This window comes from Odontesthes bonariensis, chromosome 1 (assembly GCF_027942865.1).
Source record: "Odontesthes bonariensis isolate fOdoBon6 chromosome 1, fOdoBon6.hap1, whole genome shotgun sequence".
Taxonomy (NCBI): Eukaryota; Metazoa; Chordata; class Actinopteri; order Atheriniformes; family Atherinopsidae; genus Odontesthes; species Odontesthes bonariensis.
In genome coordinates this window covers 29,675,365-29,695,572 of record NC_134506.1, presented here as the reverse complement: position 1 = coordinate 29,695,572, position 20,208 = coordinate 29,675,365, and the positions used below count along the sequence as shown (strand labels likewise).

At 43.5% G+C, this 20,208-nt stretch overlaps 1 protein-coding gene across 4 annotated transcripts; it reads right to left on the bottom strand.

The window, feature by feature from the left end:
• Positions 1–182: 182 nt before the first annotated feature.
• Positions 183–19,659, bottom strand: esrp2 (epithelial splicing regulatory protein 2). 4 transcript variants are annotated; one of them, XM_075463619.1, is made up of 17 exons: positions 19,376–19,518; positions 19,045–19,197; positions 18,481–18,609; positions 12,220–12,333; positions 11,627–11,741; positions 11,355–11,450; positions 10,758–10,812; positions 10,175–10,285; positions 9,086–9,218; positions 8,889–8,931; positions 6,985–7,286; positions 6,290–6,523; positions 5,974–6,172; positions 4,302–4,500; positions 3,995–4,175; positions 3,032–3,132; positions 1,559–1,649 (listed from the first exon to the last, which is right to left on the bottom strand). In XM_075463619.1, exons 2-16 carry the CDS (start codon positions 19,174–19,176, stop codon positions 3,046–3,048), a joined length of 2,130 nt encoding a protein of 709 aa, XP_075319734.1. In that variant the 5' UTR covers positions 19,177–19,197; positions 19,376–19,518; the 3' UTR covers positions 1,559–1,649; positions 3,032–3,045. The 4 variants fall into 4 exon arrangements, with proteins under 4 accessions (XP_075319725.1, XP_075319717.1, XP_075319742.1 ...); XM_075463610.1 differs by lacking the exon at positions 3,032–3,132 and having other exon boundaries at positions 183–1,649; positions 10,175–10,282; positions 19,376–19,519; XM_075463602.1 differs by lacking the exon at positions 3,032–3,132 and having other exon boundaries at positions 183–1,649.
• Positions 19,660–20,208: the final 549 nt, after the last annotated feature.

Sequence of the window (20,208 nt, the reverse complement as noted above, 5' to 3'; positions counted from 1 at the left end):
AGTCTGGCTGGGCAGATTTTAATGGAAGAGATGTTTGAATCTCTAAAGTTTGGAAAGGTTCACCAATTAAAAGCTGAGTAACAGAACAATAAGAAGCCTTGAAATAATTCAAACCGATTCTAGACGTTGATTTTAATTAGATCCCATTTAAATTCATCCCTGTAGAAGAAATGAAACATGAATGTGTCAACATTTATTTATTTTTTTTATTATCGTTTACAACTGATACATCGATCAAAATTCACGCAAGTATCAAACTTGCAACTAAAGAAGCAAACATCTCCTCTGCCGCCAGAGACCGACCTCGCCTCATTCGGGCTAGTATTGCACTCTGGGTAATGTAGGCACGTTGAGATGAAAAACTAAGACGGCTGTCATCAGGCCTCTCGCAGGAAAATCTGATGGTGAGGAGGAATTAAAGCGTGCAGCAGTCCGACTGTCGTACGGTCCGGAAACAAAAACTCAGGAGAAACCGTAGCTGCGGTCGATCTTTCAGGCAGATATCGGGGAGGGGGAAGTCTTTGTCATTTTTACATTGCATAACAAAATCTCAGCTTTTATAAAGAAATGGCATCAATAAAAATATCATTAATTCGCCATGCTACAGTTAAAGATGCAGTTCCTCATCGCTTCGCTTGGAGCAAAAAGAAACCTGTAGTGCTTAAATACGATGACATGCTGGAGGTCAACATAAATGCTTTTTACAAAAACAAAAGTCACAGATTAGTTGGTACCCTTGGACAGCTGTGGTGCAGTGCAGCAAACTGGTAGTCCCTGAAGCTCGAAGCCACTTCAGCTAAACTTGTGACAGTTTAAACATCCAGATGTGCTTTGTTTCAGTAGTCTAAATTACTCTTTATGGCTTTATATTTTCAATCACATCCCTACACTGCTGAAGGCCATTGAATTAACCTCACACACACACACAGACGCACATATATACACACACAGCTGTATTTGCATAGCACTAAACACAAAAGTTCATAAACACAGAAAAGTCTAAATCCTACAGTGGTTTAAGAGATAATTCAGAAATATACAGAATAGAATTGTGTGTAGAAGTTGTTTGCACAGCCTCAAGCATTTCAGGACACACGTCTGTACAGTTTTATAGGGACACGCACACACATGTATTTAAATATATCTGCATGTTTGGCTTTGCAGAGCCACAACATGCTCTGTTCCAGACTCCGCGCCCTCTCTTCTCCGCAAAGATACAAAAATGCAATACAGGGTATCCACAAAGTCATTTACCAAACATCTAGCTGCTGCTTCATCTGTGGATGCCCGAACTCCAACAGCCTCTGGAGTGTCGTGTGTGAGAGAACGGAAAAGCAGATCACACAGAAGGAAGCCGTTTCGGTAGATGTTCTGCAAAGAACTGGAATGCAGTGAAGCTTGGAGCTGTCTGCGAGGGAGAGAACACGGTTGGCTCTTCTGCAGGGTGCTACCCCGGTCTAAGGTGGAGACAAATTGAGGGCCAGTGGTCAGTTACAGAGGACCAGATGGACCTGCTGGCCGTAGAATGGGAGGTTTGAGCGCTCAGCGACAGCACGCCTGGCCATGTCGTCACTAGGGAAGGTTATCAAGGCCTCGCCGCTGCATTGGCCACTGAAGTTATACAAGATGAGAACGGCGTCTGGCTGGAGCTATAGAAAGATATGGGGGGGGGGGGGGCAAACAAACAAACACAAAAAGTCACTTTTTTTTTGTCATGTAAGAGCAACATGAACACAGCAGGGGGAGCCCGAAGAGCTAAGGAGGAATCATGCACCGATAGCATCTCGTCACACCAGTCGAGTTGGAAAGCAACAGAATTAATGGGCAGAGTGAAGAGCTATAGCAGAGTGCATGCGTCACAGACCTGAAACCCACAAGGCAGGTTGTGTTGACACAATAATATTCTGGTTGGTAGCTTGCATGCAGTTACATCGTGCACCGAAATCAAGTTTGATGCGGAAACGCTTCTGTAAGACGTGCCCATTCTAAATGATTTACAGATCACATCAGCAATGACGTGAGACAAACTGATCATCAGTTTGAATGAATGAGGTCGATTTGTGTTGCATCTCTGAATCAAGCCTCATTTATCCCGCAGTTCCCCCCCTTATCAGCGCTCCTGAACCTTCTTTGTTGGAACAGACACTGTAAAAATGCCTCGCCTTGAGGTTGAACATCAAGGTGCAATCGGGCGACCACCATCGTGTGCCCAGAGGCTCTTGATATAGGAGCTTAATTCTTTTGAGTTTAAGCTGTAGGTCAGCGAAGTCGTGAATGTTGCGAGTGAAATAAAATGCAGACTTTAAGTCCTCTATGAGATATTTATCGTTTCCTCTGGAGAACATTATCTCAATCATTACAATATATCAACGGCACTTAAATTTTTAGTCGCTATGTAGCTATTAGAGGTTAGAGTTGCTCCGATTATAGGAAAATGTACGAGCTGGGGCCAGAACCATGAAGCAGATTTAACATATTTAGGTATCTCCAAAAGTCAAACCAGGTTTCTGACTCTGGATGTGCCCGTGGTGTTGACAGTGGCAAACATCCGGCCTCCACCCAGTGTGAGATGGTGTAACTGTCTGCAGGAAGCAGCAGTGCCTCAGAGGCAGTAAGTCAAAAAAAAAAAAAAAGGCCTGAACTGATAATTCACAGCTAGAAATAGGAAAGGGTTATCCCATGTAGTCATACTTATTCAGTTACTAATATGAACAGGGTACAGTGGTTTGCGTCAAATAAATACTTTTAAATGATTTAAAAACTACACATGTCATACCATCGCTGTGATATGATCTGTAGATTCACCAGCAGCAGGCCAACATGCTGTGTCCAGAGCTGATGTGATGAGCACAAAATCACTTAAGAAAAAGTTGTAGAGCAGCAAAAGCAGCACTTCAGTCCTTCCAGATCGCTTTTAGGCCACATTTGTTATTCGGCTCTTCATTCGTGCGAGACATACAGATGTTAATCAAGTCGAGAAAAAAGTTCCCCCCTCTCCACTCTGCCCCTCTGCTCCGGGGGCTCTTCTTACCTTGCGGCGAGTCCCTAAAGACAGAGCCATTCTTTGGGCTGAATCAGACTCCTGGCCTGTTGGCTCATCTGAACCATGCCGCTGTACTCGTCAGGGCCGTACTACAGATAGCATAATGATGGACACAGTCAGGCTGGGAGGCCTCCACACCGTTTCATTGCAATACAGTACACACTCACACACACGATGCAGTCTCTCAGATGTGCAAAAGGTATTAAAGACTGGTGACAAACACACACACCGGCTACATTTGAGCTCCACACAGTATTACTGCATGGGAACACGTGGTGAAGGACTGTTTTCTCACCCAGAGTTTGTGTGACAGACACTGCTGCTGCCAGAAAACACTCAGTCTCTCTCCATTATGGATACAATTGCAGTAGTTCAGCCAACAGTCAGAAAAGGAAAAAACACACACACACACACACACACACACACACACACACCTGGACTTACATTTCCCTGTTCTCACGATCTCCAGACTACTTCTCAAAATGAGTTCTTATTTGGTGTGAATAAACACTCTTTAAAGTAGAAATGTTGTACCAGCCAGAACCATGAGGACCAAAATCAGACCCAGGATCCGCCCGAACAACAAAAACAACCCAACCCCCCGCACCTCCAACCCCCCTCCCTGCTCGACTTGCAGACCGTCTGAAGCAGCACCTGTCAGGGTTCATACCCGCTTCAGGGCACTCCGGCTAATTCAGGCTGGCAGCGATAAATACGGGAAGCCATGAGGAGGGGGAGAGCACAAGTGTGCACATGTTCCTTAATGGAGCGGTACAGGGTTGAACTGTGCTCAAACATCTAGAAAGGTTTCTGTGCGTTATTCCTGGGCAGCTTTTAAACTCCTCATCACTGCCAGGCGATTGCTATGAATGAGTCACTGCTCGACACGTCCCTCCAAACTCAAACACACTTTTGCATCTTTGCCTTCATTCCAGTGCCGCGTGTACCGACCTGGTATCCCTGGAAGAAGCTGAGGATGTCTTTAACCCCAGTGTTGTAGGGCAGACCCTGCATCCTGACCAGGCCGGCCGGCTGAGGCAGCACCGAGGAGGCGGCGGCGTGGTGGGGCTGAGCTGCCATTGCTCCTGGTGGGGCTGCGAAGTAGCCAACTGTGGAGGGAGAAACTGGGGGGCTGGAGAGCAAATTGGGGAGTAAAACAAAAATGTAACAAATGAGCAGAAGAACAGAGGTGAGATGTTTGAGAAATGCCTGAAGTATGGTTTTTATTAGCAGTTTGCTGAAGCTGAGCTGCACTGACCTGGGGTAGTAAGCAGCGTAGTTCATGTTCATAAAGACATGTGGCTGGGGGGGGTAGTAGGCCAGAGTGTGAGCGGGGCTGTGAACGGTGGTCTGAGGAGGTCTGGGAGCCGCCAGCAGGGGGGGCTGATAGAGGGCAGCCTCTGAGAGAATGGCGGGTGAAGAGGGGAAGGCAGAGTAGGCTGTGGGAGGTGACAGACCTAAAGAAAGAGATACGGAGAAGTACGTACGTCTTAGTCATCAGGATGTCCATTTACCTTGAACGGTACAGAAACTGTTACTCAAACGTCTCAGTTTAAAAAAATAAAATAAAATAATGATGAGATAAATTGACAAAAATGTTAAGTAAACTGAACATTTTGGGCTTTTAAGACTGTTGGCGAGACGGCTGAAGGTCACGTCGGACGGTTGTTTTACTTCCACCGACTAAGCAACACGTCGCAGGGTCCTTGGGGTCGAATGCTTCACCTTTACCCCTCTAAACAGGCCTCTGATAATTAAAAAAAAATGGTTTGTCTCATCTGACCTTTAAGCTTTCCTGAGGAAGGCTTTTCTTTTGGCCATTTGGTCAGCTGCGAACTCTAGCTGAATTGGAACATGTCGGCCTTAAAGCAGGAGATTCTCCGCTGGACAACATTCAAAAATGTGAAATCTGCTTGACAGTGTTCAAGCAACTTCTACCTGGGTGGTTCCAGGGTTTCTCCCAATTTCCTCTCTGCTGAGACACTTTGGTTCTTCTTCTAGACTTTGACAAAGTGGCTCCAACTAGCAATATGCTGCATTGGTGTGAAATTGACAAAAGCAATAACCCGTGAATCTGCAGTTGTTTTAGAAAATGACTTGATGTGGAATGATCAAGTTTTGTGCACGTTTTTAATGTCTTCATGGCCATGCAAACGGCATTTACAAAGCTCAAAGTGTCCTTCAAGCTGTCATACTTGCAATGTAAACACACACACATGGTGGTAAGGGTGTATTTACACACAAACAGCCACTATCTGCTGGAGGCTGTGGGCAGTCGTGGTCTCCCTCTGTGCCAAACGCACGGCATGGAGACGACGAGGCTGACCTTGTGGACGCTCGAGTGTTTCCAGGTCAGTCAGGGGGAAATTATGTGCAAAATGACATTACTTCAAAGTCAGTATAGTTCAAATAAAGCTTGAAGTAAAAAAACTAAATAAAAAAGCAGTTATGTGACAGTACGGTGAATGTAAAATAAAAATGGACTGTTAATCAATACACATTGAAAAGAAACGCACACAGAGGAGAGGAAGGAAAATAAATAAGTGTCCCCTCTCTGACACAATCTAATCTCTGGCAGCGGACAGATATGAGCCATAATGGAGCAAAGTACACAGTTAAGAGCTGCTTCCAGCACATCTAAACTTGCATCAGTGTTTCAGAGGTAACCCAGGGAGTGTGCACCGTGACATGGCTAAATATTGTGTAGGTTTCTATGAGCAGACTATAGCGAGGCGACATAGTCAACAAACGGATGTTTGTCTGCAAAACATTTGGTAATAAGTGCAGCTGAGGGATATACAAGTAATCTTTGTCACAATTTTATACTTATTACCGGTCATTTTGTGTGGGACATCCATCCAAATTGATGAACTTGATAAATCATTTATGCAGTCAAACTTAATGAACCTCACCGGGTGGCGTTAACTTACAGGGAAGCTTACAGGGTGGAGGAGAGAGGCCGCTGCGGTTCAGGGTTCCTCCCATCAGCACAATGCTCATCTCTTCTGTGGAGCACTGGAAGACCTCGACATACCGGTCCTTCATTGTCTTTTTATGACACTTCTGAGCCACCATGAACGCCTTGTCAGGCGACTTCATTTGGATGAAAGCGTCGCCAGAGGGCCGGCCCTAAAGAGACGGAATGAAAGACACCACCAGCATCAAGCAAATGAGTAAATCCCTCTGGAGTAAAAGAGGAGAAAGAAAATCAGGGGTGCAAAAAAACATTTAGAAACACTGTTTGACCTGTTGGTTTAGAACCATGTGGACTCCGTGAGGTTTGATGTCAATGGTGTGCTCGCCCATAAACTCCAGGATGTCTTCGATGCCCGCTGTGTACGGCAGACCGCGGAGGCGCACGCAGTCTCGGGAGCTGCTGGCTGATGGGAGGAAGGGTGGCGTGGAGAGCACTGGGAGGGGTACGATCGGTGAAGGGGGCAGTGTGGAGATCAGCGGGGTGGACATGTAGCGATTTAAGACCTGGCAAACAAGTTCCTTTAATGATCAACTCTCCCATGACAGAACATGAAGTCTTAACTGCACGTCCAAGACATACGTTTTAGATAAAAGTATTTATCATCATCTTAACAGCTTCTAATATTTTCAATATCATGTCTGCTCACTTCAACGTTGCCATGACATCAGTTCTATGGACAGTTTTCAAAGTGGCAGCAGCAGCTGGGCTCAGATACCATCTCAGTTAATGCCATGGATGACATACACATGCCCGAGGCCAAAACAGCAAAAAGGCAAGTTCCTCTCTTCACATTTCTATTTTTTCCTTTTAAAAAATGCTTTCCGGAGTTACACAACATAACCCTTTACATAATAACAGTCTTGCAGAGCGAAACCTTTAGGCGACCTTTAAGAATATCACAGGATTCTCGTGTTCTCACTCGCAGCTCGAGGGGTTTTCAGACAGCCCGACTAAAGGAATTCACCTGTTGCACCTCAGCAGCGGTGCTTCGAAACAGCTCGATGTACCGCTTGCCCAGGATCTGCTTGTGCCTCTTCAGAGCATTCTGGGCATATTCTTCGCAAGAGAAGAGCACGAAGGCGTCGCCTGTGGGCCGTCCGTCGGGGTACTTGACGAAGAGCAGACCCTCAGCGCCATCTGTAACTGGGCTCTCAGGGCCAAGGAAGGATAGCACTTCCTGGGGTGTGGCAGTGAACGGCAACCCCCGCATTCGGATAATCACCTGGTTCTCTTTAGACAGGAACTGCGCCACCTCGTTAGAGGTCCCTAAAGTCAGAGGGGAGTATTTATATTCCACATTAGCATTGCGGACACATTTTATTCTCAATTAAGAGCAATATCTTTAGATTAATGCTACTTGCTCGAATGTGTTCTGTTAAGTTCATTCAAGTCTTAGTCAGTTTAGTACATAAGCATGCCGCATTCTGTATACTGTAATTACTGTTAAACACTACAGTTTAGGCTGATGGGTGTGCTACGCCAGATTTGGAAACTGCTCAAAACAGGCCGATACATGGAAAGCATTACGGGCGTGTGCCAGAAAACCAAAGAAAACCAACGGGGAAGACATTTCTATACTCTCATTATTAGCACTACACATCATCTCCTAAACCTCCCAACTCTACCACCCCCTGGCAGTAAGGCTCCTTTCTTCCACACGAAGTCAGACACCCGTCGAATGTTCCGAAACAATCAGCCACAGCCTGCTCTAGGATCCTCTGATGCAAACTGAGATCTGTGTTGAACACGTTTTCCATTTAAGCTTTTAATCCCATTTGTTATTTTCAGCGTTGTGGGTTTTTTTTTTTTTTTTTTTTTTTTTTTAAATGGAATTTTAGAAACAAGTAACAACTCACGTAATGAAACGTCACAAAGGTTTTATTTCAGGGAAAGTGACCAGTTTGCATCAGAGTAGTTGGCTGCTGGACAGCTAGCTGAACCATGTCAGAGTTTTCTCACAGCTTTATTCACCAAACCCATTTGGTTAATCCCCCCCCCCCCATTTATTATCATCATGCTCCTACATACTTTGTACAGTCATATGGCCTGTGTTTCAGAATAAAACCTCCGTTTGAACTGAGTAACCCCAAACAGGTTTAGAGGTTTTTAGTGAAATTAGAAATATGAACACAAACTTATCAACACTATTCAGTTGAAATTTGAATAGACTGCTAGGCTCTCTCTTTCTAAAACACACCCAAGATTTCGTACTGTGTAGTTTTCCATGTTTACTGCTTTCGTTTCCATTGATAAATGAATCTCTGTGTTTTCTGATTTATTTGCTTACAGTCCAGAATGCTGTCGATCGATTCTCACTCATCAGTTTAAAGTCCAGGGTCTGACTATCAGCCACTCTAGGTTATCTGCTGTGAGTGACTGTGTTTCTTTGCCCGCTACTCTATCTCTGTCCTCTGTTACTGCTGCTCAATGATCCAGAGGCCCCGGGTCCTGCCTTTGTCTCTTCACACCCCCTTTGTGTTAGCACCAAGTCTGTCCTTTCACCGAGCGGCAGCCCTCGCTGCCTCATGGGAGGGGAGCTTGAACTGAACAGGTGAGCTGCTGTGAGCGCAGGGTGAAATTTATCTTAAACTGGCCTCTGAGGGGTTGGCCCAAGTATGAAAAGGTGAGGAAGAATGGGGGGCATTGAGGAACAAGCCCCACAAAGTGTCTTTCATTAGCCTGAGGTAAGCTGCCAGGTAGTCACTGAGATGAGGCAAAGAGACAGGTAACAGGAGAAAGAGCCACTCTGCACTATAAAGCAGCACTTTTTCAGATGCAAAGCAATGGAACAGAAAGTCTTTCACCATGACTGTTCATGCAAATGTGGTTATGGGGTAAAAAAAATTTAAAAAATATTTAAAATCTGACCTCCAGCAATCTTGAGGAATTCCTCTCCTGTGGCTTTGTAGACCTAAAAGTAGAGGAGAGGAAACTGAACTTAGTTAACAAGTCAAACAGGGGAAACGCACTGCAGAATTAAGGTGGTAATAATGACAGATAAGCACTCAAAACTACTCATTGAAAGGAACAGCATAAGCGGATAATGGCTCAGCTCTGAACCCAACCTCAATGTAGCGGCTGCCCATGTGGTGTTTGTGGCGCTCCAGGGCCAGGTCTCTATGTTCCGAGTTGATGAAACGAACCAGGGCCTCCCCGTTCCTCCTTCCCTGAGCGTTAAGACACAGGGCCACACCCCCCCTGAAACACAAGGGCACAGATGCCTTCATTCAAAGAGACTGCGTTTACAGAACACTGACATTTCTGTTTCAAAGCCTCTACTTCAGCCACCGTCTGACTCCTAAGACAACGCGTACACAATAAGCCGACCAGCATTTGTAAATACAACCTCTTTTTTTTTTTTTCCCTTAAAAGGTGTGGTAGGGGATCTTTTTCTGGAACATTTATTTACATATTGCTTGAAATACTCTTCACACCCCCATTGCAACCAATTAATTAAAAGTTTTGACACAAAAATGAAAAGTTTTAGTGGCCTCTAGAACGAACAATCCAAGAAAAACACTATCCAATCATACTGAACGGACTGTTTAAGATGATTGGATTCTGATGCGTCTATCAAACTGCAATCTGCTCCCCAGTCCCCCTCCTTCCCCCTGTGCGCGTACCCTTCTTCATGAACAAAGGGGAGTCTGAATAAAGGGGTTGGGGGGTTCAAAATGCAGCTTCGCTGGACTCAAAATCCAGAATCTCCTACCCTACCTTTAACATCTGGATTTATTGTACCGACAAACTTTAACCAAAACCTCAAACTATCCCTTTATCATCTCAGAACGTCTTTCAGCAGCTAACATTTCAACACTATATTTACAGTACACAAATAAAAAAATATTTATCACCTCTTCATTGATTTGACACTAAACATTTAGGAAAGATGGAAATGTAATCAGTTTAGCAGGTCTCACAACAATTCTACGCTCACTGATCTCAGCAGACTTCACTGAACCTGTGACAGTCTTTAATGACGGAAACGTTTAGTTTTTCAAACACAGATTTAGCGAGCAAAGGCATCTAAAGCGGAGCGAATGCTCGGCAGCTTGACCAACATGCAACACGTTTCTGCTTTTCGAAATTTTCTGTGTCGATTTTGTTCAGCAGACTTGAAACGGATTTATGGAGCGTGTTGACGTCCAACGTACTTGGCAATATTAAGGCCTTTGAAAAAGCGAGCGATATCCTGGTCTGAAGACTGCCACGGAAGGCCCCGTGCTCTGATCACTGTTTCACTGTCCACCGGCTCAGCCTTGCTGCTGAAAAAAAACAAACATATAGATATTGGAACATTAGTGATGAAAGGAACAATAATGAGCAGTGATTATGAGCATTTCTGCAGGTGACTGGGACCTAGATTTCCTCTCACCCTTGTTAAGTTTGAACAAATTGTCCACAGACTGCGAAGAAAGAGACCACTCACAGCAACTACTTAACACAGTAACACACTCCTGTGGTTAAATGTCAGGGTTGTCAAGGTGACAGGCTTTTGGCTTTGTGAGAGCAGCAGGATATCTGGTGCCCTGCTACTGAATATCCAGCAAAGCACTTGATGGCAAAGCTGGACAGCTTTAATAACACACTTGTGGCTTTCGTGTTGCTGTAATCAACGCTCAGATTCTGAGCTCTGAGGAGGGTTGTTAAAGTCTGTAACCAACACCGATGACCAACAGGTGTGGCAACGACACACAGAAAAGCTGAGGTACACGTGCACTCTGGGTTTTTACGTACCATGTGCCGGAGTCAAACTTGTAGTTCACCGTTTCAAAAGAGGAGAAGTTGTGATCTTAAAAAAACAAACAAAAAAAACCCCATTAAATGCGTTTTTCAATCCTTGATGCCAAAAACAACATTTTCTCTTATGCAGTGAAGGAGTTTGCCCTGCATTCTTTGAACTAATCACACCCAAAGACATACTTGGCTATCATTAAGGTAAAGGTAAAGCCCAGAGGGGACAGCCGCAGTCAAGATTAAACGCTTCAGATAAGAAAAAAAGAGCCCAATTTAATATATCTGTGGTCATATTACTTCTCTGCATTCACTTGTCAAATGATGAGTAAGTGTTTTTTTTCTGCTTGGGAATACATGCTCAGATGGTTACAAAGAAAAATGCCTTAAAAAAATAAATAAAAAAAAACTGACTTTACTATAAATAATCATGACTGTGCAACACAAGTGAAATGAAAGTTGTAGGTCACAGCACTTTGTCACGTCTCTTTCTGTGGGCCACATGTCTTTCTGCTCTCTGTGCACAGACTTTAGGCTGAGCTCCGAACACTCCACAGGAGCTGCTAAGCATATAGCATGCGACGTCTGGTAGTTACTTACTGTAGGGTTCAGCCAGGATGGAGAGGGTCAGCTGCACCATGCTCCTCACCTCCCTCACCCCCATCAACTGCTCTGACACAGCTGGGAGACCAACATCTGTGCACATAGTTAAGGCTGCTGCCCATTTTTAGCTGTCGTTTCGACTTTGTACCAGGTGTCGATATGTTCTTCTGTGAAAAATCGAGTGCCAGTATAGTCTAAATTTGGGCGCTGCACATCAGCAAAAAAAAAGGACATTGACATTTCTAAATGGACACCCACGCAAAGGATACATTCCAACATGGAGGAGAGTGTGAGCTTCTGCACAGGGCCAGCATTGGGGCAGCATTTCTGAAACTCTTTCTTTATGTCCACAAATGTAAAGAAACACTCGGGTAGTACAAGATTCTGGACAGGGAGGGAAAAAATAAAAAAATTTGAACAGACGTTAGTGTGCTTTGGACACTGGATACACGGGAAAGCTAATGAACGAGAATTCAGAGGGTAGCAGAATGAGACTATGAGAATATTACTGCGTTAGAGGAGGAGCAAACTAGGGGACCACAAAGGAGAAATTTAAATTAAAAAGAAAGTCAGTACTTTTATTCTGAAACACCAGCACACTTCTACATTTTAACTAGTTCTGGATGGAATTACTGTCATTTCATGGCAAAAACATGTCATACATGTCAAGTGGTCAGCAGTCGTGTCCCCCCCAGAAAGAAAGAAAGAAAAAGCTAAGCAAAGGCAACATTTACTAAATATGAATAATATCAGTACAAACATTTTAAATTAACTCAAAGTCTCTAGAAAAATAAATAAATAAATGTCTTAATGGACATATGCCTGTCCAGGTGCTGTGTCATCCTCTCGGGGAAATAATCACCTTTTTGGAGGCTTCGGGGTGGAGGGCTTGTCGAATGACAAGTGGACTGTTCACCAAAAGTGAGTAAGAGTTCCCGCCGAGGCATTTTACTTCTGACGTCACAGACTGCTGGAACTGAGGAAGGAGAACACAGGAAGGAGAAAAGAAACTTGAAAAAGAGATAACAGAATCCAACCGTATCACATGAAAACCATCGTGACTTCGACCGATGCATAAAAGCATTATTAAAGAAGAAAATAAAATAGTGATTTAGGACTTTTGTTATAGACAAACACTATTTTAACTTAGTATACAGGTATTATACGACTAAATGAACTGACAGTACTGTATCAGAGGAAGGAGGAGGATCAGTCAGTGGAACTTAAGGCAGAGCAGTGAAGGTGGTTTTGTGTTAGAGTTGTTTTGTTTTTTTTGTTTTCTTCTCCCATCAGGAATGAGGCATGTCTAACAGGTTTTAGTGTTTGCTTTGTGAGGGAGGGTGGAGACAAAGGAAAGGAATGATCACACCACTAATCATCAGGATCACAGCTTCTCTTTGCACAACCAGCAATCACACACATTGGAACAAACATTACAAATAACAAAACAAAAAAAAAAAAAAAAAAAAAAACCTACCCATACAGGTCCAACCAGCCTGCCTCTGTTTCATGTAGACTGATGGCGACAGCAGTCAAGCTGAAATACCAGGACCTGCCACACGTTCACGTTTGTCTGCAACCACCATGCCAACGGGCCCCTGTTGGGCTTCATAAACCTACTGCTGGCAGTGTCGAACTGCTAGAGGTCATCTCTCCAATATGAATATTAACTACAGCTCATGACCATTTCATTATCATCTTTATACTGTATTAAAATTGTCTCCAAAAGACAGCCAAACGTTAGAAACATTTTTTCAAGTAAAGGAATTGCTGACAAACTGGGCCATGCCGAAGAGTCAAAGCTACAAAGAGAATATTTGAGCAAAAAGTTACCAACGGTCAACATCTGGCAGACAAGAACCACTGAGTCAAACACACAGATGCCAAAAATAAAAAATAAAAATCAGTGATGCTGTTGATCTCATTATCACCAGTGCAACAACAACTTAAACGGTTTCAGTTTAACCAGCTGTGGTTCTGTTGTCTCAATCCGTCGGGCCTCCATTGGATATCACACCATTTCGTTTAGGTCGTTCTTACGTATTTACAGTGAGCCTCAAACAGACCAGCAGATCCTATAGCTCGTGTCAAAACTTCTCATTTGGTGAAGCCTTCATTCTACCGCTACAGCAATGCTTAATGTAGCATAACATATCCAAATAATATACGGCACAATTTTTCAACTTCAGCTTCAGTCCAGGACTTTCGCATTCCCCAAGTCCTTGTTGATGTTGTGCTATTAAAGAGGTCAGCCATGCATTCATCTAATACCCGACGCCTTTACCGTCCACACAGTAGACGTGAAAATCCTGAGCAATGATACTTCAAAGTTTTATGGATTTATCCAGCAGCACATTTAAAGCCCAATTTTCTTATTCACAGTGATAACAGGGCTAATGTTTGCTCATAACTCCACCTTGGACTATTACTAACGCCCTGAGAGAAAAGCAAATGTCAAAGAAGAGGTGAAGACACACCCTCTCATTTTCTCCTCAGCGACAAATAAATTGAGCAAACAAGCCGAGCAGAAGACGAATGTCACACTGATAACCAACTTCATAGACTGGGCGAAACTAAAGTAAACAAAAAAAAAAAAACTCTTTCCCCAGAATAGAGTCATGAGTCTCACACATTAGTTGCCATTTTTTCTGTCTTGCTCTGAATCTGAAGGGCATTTTGCAGAGAAGTGGGGGAGGAAGTGGCCTTTGAACGCGCCCTATCAGAGTTTGCTCTCCTGTGTGACCATTTGTATGCAGAGGTGAGGTAAGGTGGTGGCTGAAACAAACTCCGATAAGAGCAGAAGGGAGTGTCCGGGCAGTCCCTCTTGGCAACTGTTTAAACACACACTTGCACCACAGTGCCGTTTCTGGCACACAGTGTGTTCACGACTGGGTCAAAATTGCAAAGGAAACATTTAGCAACAAGTGAGCATTATATAATTAACACACACACACACACATATATATATATATATATCAATCCGGGATAAATGTAACCCATTTTCTATTAAGGCGTTTATTAAATTTTTATGTTTATTAATGAAACACATTACATATTATGCAATATGCTGTGTAAAAATAAATAAATGAATCAAGTGAATTAAGTGGGTATATTCTTTATTTTCACATCCCAGCCTAGTGTGAATTCTTGTGTAACTGAATATAAAAACAGTGTTAAAACACAGTTGTCAAGTTCGTGCATCCGTGAACAGTTTTGGGATCCAAAACTTTAGAGACACCTACGACACAACATGGCTGCCTTTGCCTGCCAGAAGAAAATCCAGCTACTACTACCTGCCATGAAAACCATGTCAAGCAGTCGAAATCTCAGGCTATAATCTGCAACAGCTGGGAGAAAAAAAAACTGAGGTGAGGACATAAACACATTTCACAACTGTCTGCAGAGTCCATGATAACACACAGCTCCTCACAGGCCGCAACACGCTGTCGATGTGTCAAACCAAAGCCAAGCTTCTACAGTTGACTGCAGCTCAACCATCAGTCTGCTCCACAGAGCAGCAGGGGAACATGTTGTGTCACAGCCACAGTCATAAAACACTTTTAAGTACTTAGATAGATTATTGTGCAAATGTATTTTGGAATCAAATAGTCTTTTGGATTTTTAGAAGTTAGTTTAAGTTTGGCATTTCTGCCTGGCTGAACAAGGGTAAACTGAAATCTTACCCATCATTTTAATAATTTGCATGAACTGGAACGAAGAAACCGACAACAAAAAACATTTAATCAATTGAATGCCTTTCAAAGTGCATGTCAACACATTAAACCAACAAATTCACAGTAAAGTTGCTTTCTTTCACCTATTTGTCTGTTTGTTTTAGGACCAAGTGTCAACTTGTGACCCATTAAAGCATTTCAAGAGAGTACCTCTGCGCTAATGAAATCTATGATTTTAGAACTGCAGCATAATCTGACAAAAATATCCTTTTGAGTAACTTAAAGGCAACCTCTTTGGCTACATTTACATGAACATTGATCTCACACAGAGAAAGTTAGAAGCAGCCGAAATGTCTCGAGCAATTCCCACAGTATCAGACATAACTTGATTCTGCTTCCATGCAGGTGTGCTGGGACAAGGATGGTGGTCCACTTACATGGCCAAGTTAACGCTAACTGGAGCTCAACTCAGCTGCGCGTGTAACCATGCCGAGTGCTTACAGCAAGAAGTTGCATATCTTCTGTCGGCCGGTGGTGCTCGGTTGTCTGTTGGGGCAGCAGCGTTAGAGCCAGAAACTGGACAAACAGACAAAGAAAGCTGGTTCTGTGCTGAGGATGGCACTGGAGCTCTGAAGCTGACTCTGAGGCCATAGTGCCAGCTACCACACCACCGTGCACCGTGGCACAACAACTTGAGTAGTTGCAGACGGTTGGGGAAAATAATGGGGGGGGGGGGTTGGGAATGAACAGTCACTGATGCACATTGAGTTGCCTGTGGTATGAAATGCACTATATAAATAAAGATTGATTGATGACTAGTCTATGATATTAAAATAACATAAAAAACAAAGGTTACATACCATTTTTTTTAAACCGCCAATGAGTTTTGTGTGAAATGCAGAAACACAAGGCAAAACACATGACCATCAGCCAGTCACATTTAGGAAAATCAAGTTACTGAGGTAAACAGAGTAAGCAGGACAGTGAAGTGAAGCTTTTTTTGTCTTCATGGATGCCCTCAACACGTAGAATTATGAACACATAGATCCAGGCCATTGTTTCCCCAGGATTTCTAGAAACCCTCACTGCTGCATGTGGAGGGGTTGCGGTGGCAATTTCCTGACCTCACTAGAAATGGTTGGAAAAACCTTGATTGGCTGGCAACATTAAGGCTACAAATAACACAGATGATTCTCCGTTCAAAAGTAATATTCAATTTCCTGAGGGATGACGAATTAGTGTAATGTCTTTCTGTTTATTCAGCTTAGGCTTGCCAATGTCTCTCATTGGTAGGGAAAACTCTGGAAGTGGAAAAGCAAAACATTTAGCACTCAACATCAACACGATGTGGTTTATTTCTGGCAACCTGTATGGAAGTTAAGTGTTCCACAGTCAAGCTAATCTAGACAAATACATCTTTTACCCCTACAGAAGTCCTTGGTGCCTGTAACCACACGTCAATATAACAAGCCCGCCAATAAGAGACAGTGGTTTGTGGCCTTGTATCAATGAATAGGTTGAAATGAGCAAAACAACAAAACCCAACTGTGGTTCAAATGCTTCAACACTGCAATGCCATACAGCTCTTCCAACATTTTGGAAACAATTCAACTGTCCTTTCTCCACAAGGATAAACTAATCTTAGAATGACCAATGGTGAGGGGAAAGTAACCAGCCACACAAAAGGCATGAGAGGAACAAACCGATTGCTTGGGTTAATATTTGAAGGTTCAGCACACAATCTAACCTAGAGTGGCTGAAACCTTACCCGATCGGTATGCACCTGATCCAAACGACTTTGACCAAACTTTCAGGAAATTCAAGTTTTTCTACACACTGCAATAATCATAATAATCTCTGCAATAGTATTGCTATAAAGCCCAGGTAGAATCTGAAAAAAAAAATAAAAATTAATTTACCCAAACAGGCCTGTTAGCACATGCAACGCACTCAGACCACAACAACACTAACATCAACGCCAACATACAGACAGCCGGATAATGAGAGGCTCCAAACACTATTGGTGGAGCTGCAAGGGTACACCCAGTGCAAACAAACACTCTTGCAATGGAGGCTGAAAAACACGTTTAGTGACATGACCACTTTTGTCAAGACACACCTAAAGGTTTTGGGAGGGGGGAGGCACACCAAGAATGCCAGTTCATGGTCGGCCTTTCAAAAAAAAAAAAAAAAAGCCTTAAACAGGTGCTAAAGATGAAGCCCAGTATCTGAGTGCATATGCCCCAGCACAAGCATTTAGTTTTAGGCACAGCTCTAATATTTAGCAGTAGATTATTGTAGAGTGTGAAGGTTAATCTTCTTTTTCCAAATCCATAAAGTCAAAGCAAGCCGATCTAACCCCGAATTTAAGCCAAGAGGACTCACATCTTGGTCGGCATCTTCACTCGCCTCGCACATGTCTGCGCACGGCATGTCACATAAAACGGTCAGGGTGGTAGAGGTCATGCACAGAGGCTGAGCATTTAGCTCAGCAGACCCTAGTTTGAAAAATCCATTCCAGGCACGTCACCCCCTTTTTTCTTGTCACCGTTTCACAATAACTATCAAATGAAGGCAAAGAGGAAAAAATAAAAAAATAAAAACTGAGAAAGAAAGAAAAAAAAGACTAAATCTACATACAAGACTTGACCTTCTGTGTTTTAAAACGTTCCAGAAATGCTCACTACGTACATGAAACTAAATGTTTTAGAAAAGATAAAGAGCTCCACATTTCCAACCCACACCATCACTCGTTTCAGTTTCAGCAGCAGCACCGATACTTGGCGGGGAGCAAGGGAAGATCATCAAGCACACTGCACACAAACAACCTTTCAAGAGCAGGAAGTGTCATTTGAATCTTTTTTTTTTTTGGGGGGGGGGGGGGGGGGGTGTCAGCTTTATGTCTAGCAAAATCCCTGTCCCCCTCCTGTCTGTCCGACAGCCTAAAACTGAGGTGCGGCCCCAGGAAAACATTCCACCTTCCAGATGTCTGCAGTGTGCATCAGAGCAGGGCAAGACCAGACCTGTGACTCCTCCTTATCTCCAGACACCTCGGGCTCTGCCCATCCCAACTCCTGAGCCTCTACAAACTGTCAGAAGAGTTTAACTGTCAGAGCCAATGACACATCTCAGCCAGGTGGAGGGCCTTTTAAAAAAAATAAAATATAAAAAATAAAAAGGCCACGCAGGAAATCTGACACTTTACATTACCAGCCAGGCTTGTCCAGTCACATCTCGCTCTAGGCGATGAGAAGACAACCTCCTGAGTTTCTCATAATCTCATAGAGGTTGCACGAGCGGCTGCTGTGGTTTTTGTGGCATAATTAATAAAACTGTAGAGATTTCAGAGGCGCAACTGAGCACCTCAACTCCAGTGGCTTCATTTGACCCCAAGCCATTGCCTTAGAAAGAAAGAAATAACCCTTCTCGTTCAGGTTTATGCGACTCACCTGTTGCAGAACTTTATCCAGGGGCTCGGCTTTGACGATGTCCTCAACAGTCAGCCCAGTCTCCTCTTTGCACTGCTCTGGCAGCTCCAAAGTGTCTGGCTTGACAAAACATTTGTGGAGCTCCCCGACCTGTGAAAGGATTTAGCGTTTCATGGCGCAGAATACAGCGTGGACCAATGTGTGCAAACAGGCCCCCCCACACATACAGGAAATTAACCGTTTAAAGGGTCAAACAATTGACAATGTAGTTGCAAAGAGCGCTTAATTGTCAAAAAAAAGCGTTGTTTGTATCGAGAGGATAACATGCTAAACCAAATAGGTGTTTCTCCATGGAGGCGAGGAGCCACCGCTCACCTGCTCGTTAAATTTCGGTCACCTGTTAAAAGGTGAGAATGTAGCGTTAGCTAGCATGGGAGCCCAGCAGGCTGTAGACGGTTAAAGAAAGCACACCATGTTGATTTAAATGTTAAACATACTGTTCTACTACAGGGAGACACTCAGCCACAAACACGCTGGGTACACAAGAAACCGTACAACGAACGAAGGGGTCAGAAAGGTCCGTACCTTTTTCTCACGTAGATCCACAATTTGCCACACCAAGAGAATTATTTCCCTCTCATCCGAACCCAGTTTACCCCCATTTGCACCAGCTGTTGCCCCAAAGAACACCACCAGAGTATCACTGTGCGAAGCCATCAGGGACCACAAGGGTAAAAACTACAATTAAAGCAAAGATTCAAATAAAAATAACACGAGGGTTCACCTTTTTCCAAGTGATAAGGAGAGCGAACAAAAGGGCTGGAAACTCAATTGAGGTAAACGCAGAGAGAAAAAAAAAAAAAGAGGGAGATTATTTTTCAGAGGAGCCACGGAAGAGTTTGCGGTCAGACTCTACCTGTTGCAGTACTTGAGTGTGTTCTATCCAGAGATACTGGTTTAACTGGTAAAGAAGGGTGGAAATCTGTGTTTCCTTCACACGAACTCCATAACAAGCCACGGATTTTTTTTTTTTTTTCTCCTCTCCTTCTATTTTTTTTTTTCGCGAGTTACCTGTGTGGCTCGGCTTTTGAGTGGAGAGACTCTCAGAGCCGTCGCCTATTGGCTGGTTTGCAAAGGTGAGGGCGGGACGCCACGATAAACGCTGGAATATCATTGGGTCGTTTGTTCCTGTTGGATCAGGAAGTACTCCAGCAAAACAGGGCCAGTGCCTCCATGAGGCATATCCATGTAGTCCGCTGATGTCCCACGCTGATACCGGAGAGGTAATGTGCAGGAAAATGAGGAACATAAGGAAGACTTTTGAATATTGGTAGAGTTTATATGTAGCAGATTTGCATTAAACAAAAGAACACACATCGAGACCCAGGATAAAACTATCTGAATAGATTTTCGACAGTGTGTGTCTGGCAGTACACTTTATGCTCAAAGACCTGTTTATCTCCTGCTCTTCTACCTCTTCCTTGTCTAACTGTAAGGCTCATTTATTATGTTACAGCCCACTCCATATCAGTTCAACTATGGGATACCAGTGCTAAATTGATCCTTTTTTAAAAATGAAATGTTATAACCATTAGTAAATTCACATATTCAAACAAAATGTATGAACACAAATGATGGAGAAATTTTTTTGACATTTGACACCCTTTCCAGTTGGAGCAGCTACCTTTGAATAAAGTTTTTCCGTATGTATTTTGTAAAACTCCAACTAATTATGATCATCTGGAAAAT

Excerpts from the sequence above, each read along its gene's own strand:
- esrp2 (XM_075463627.1), bottom strand. The coding sequence starts at position 19,633 with ATGATATTCCAGCGTTTATCGTGGCGTCCCGCCCTCACCTTTGCAAAC. Across the intron at positions 8,932-9,085 it reads TGGGCAGCCGCTACATTGAG|GTCTACAAAGCCACAGGAGA; the intron begins GTTGGGTTCAGA and ends CTCTACTTTTAG. Across the intron at positions 1,650-3,994 it reads GCTTCTTCCAGGGATACCAG|CTCCAGCCAGACGCCGTTCT; the intron begins GTCGGTACACGC and ends ATCTTTCTATAG.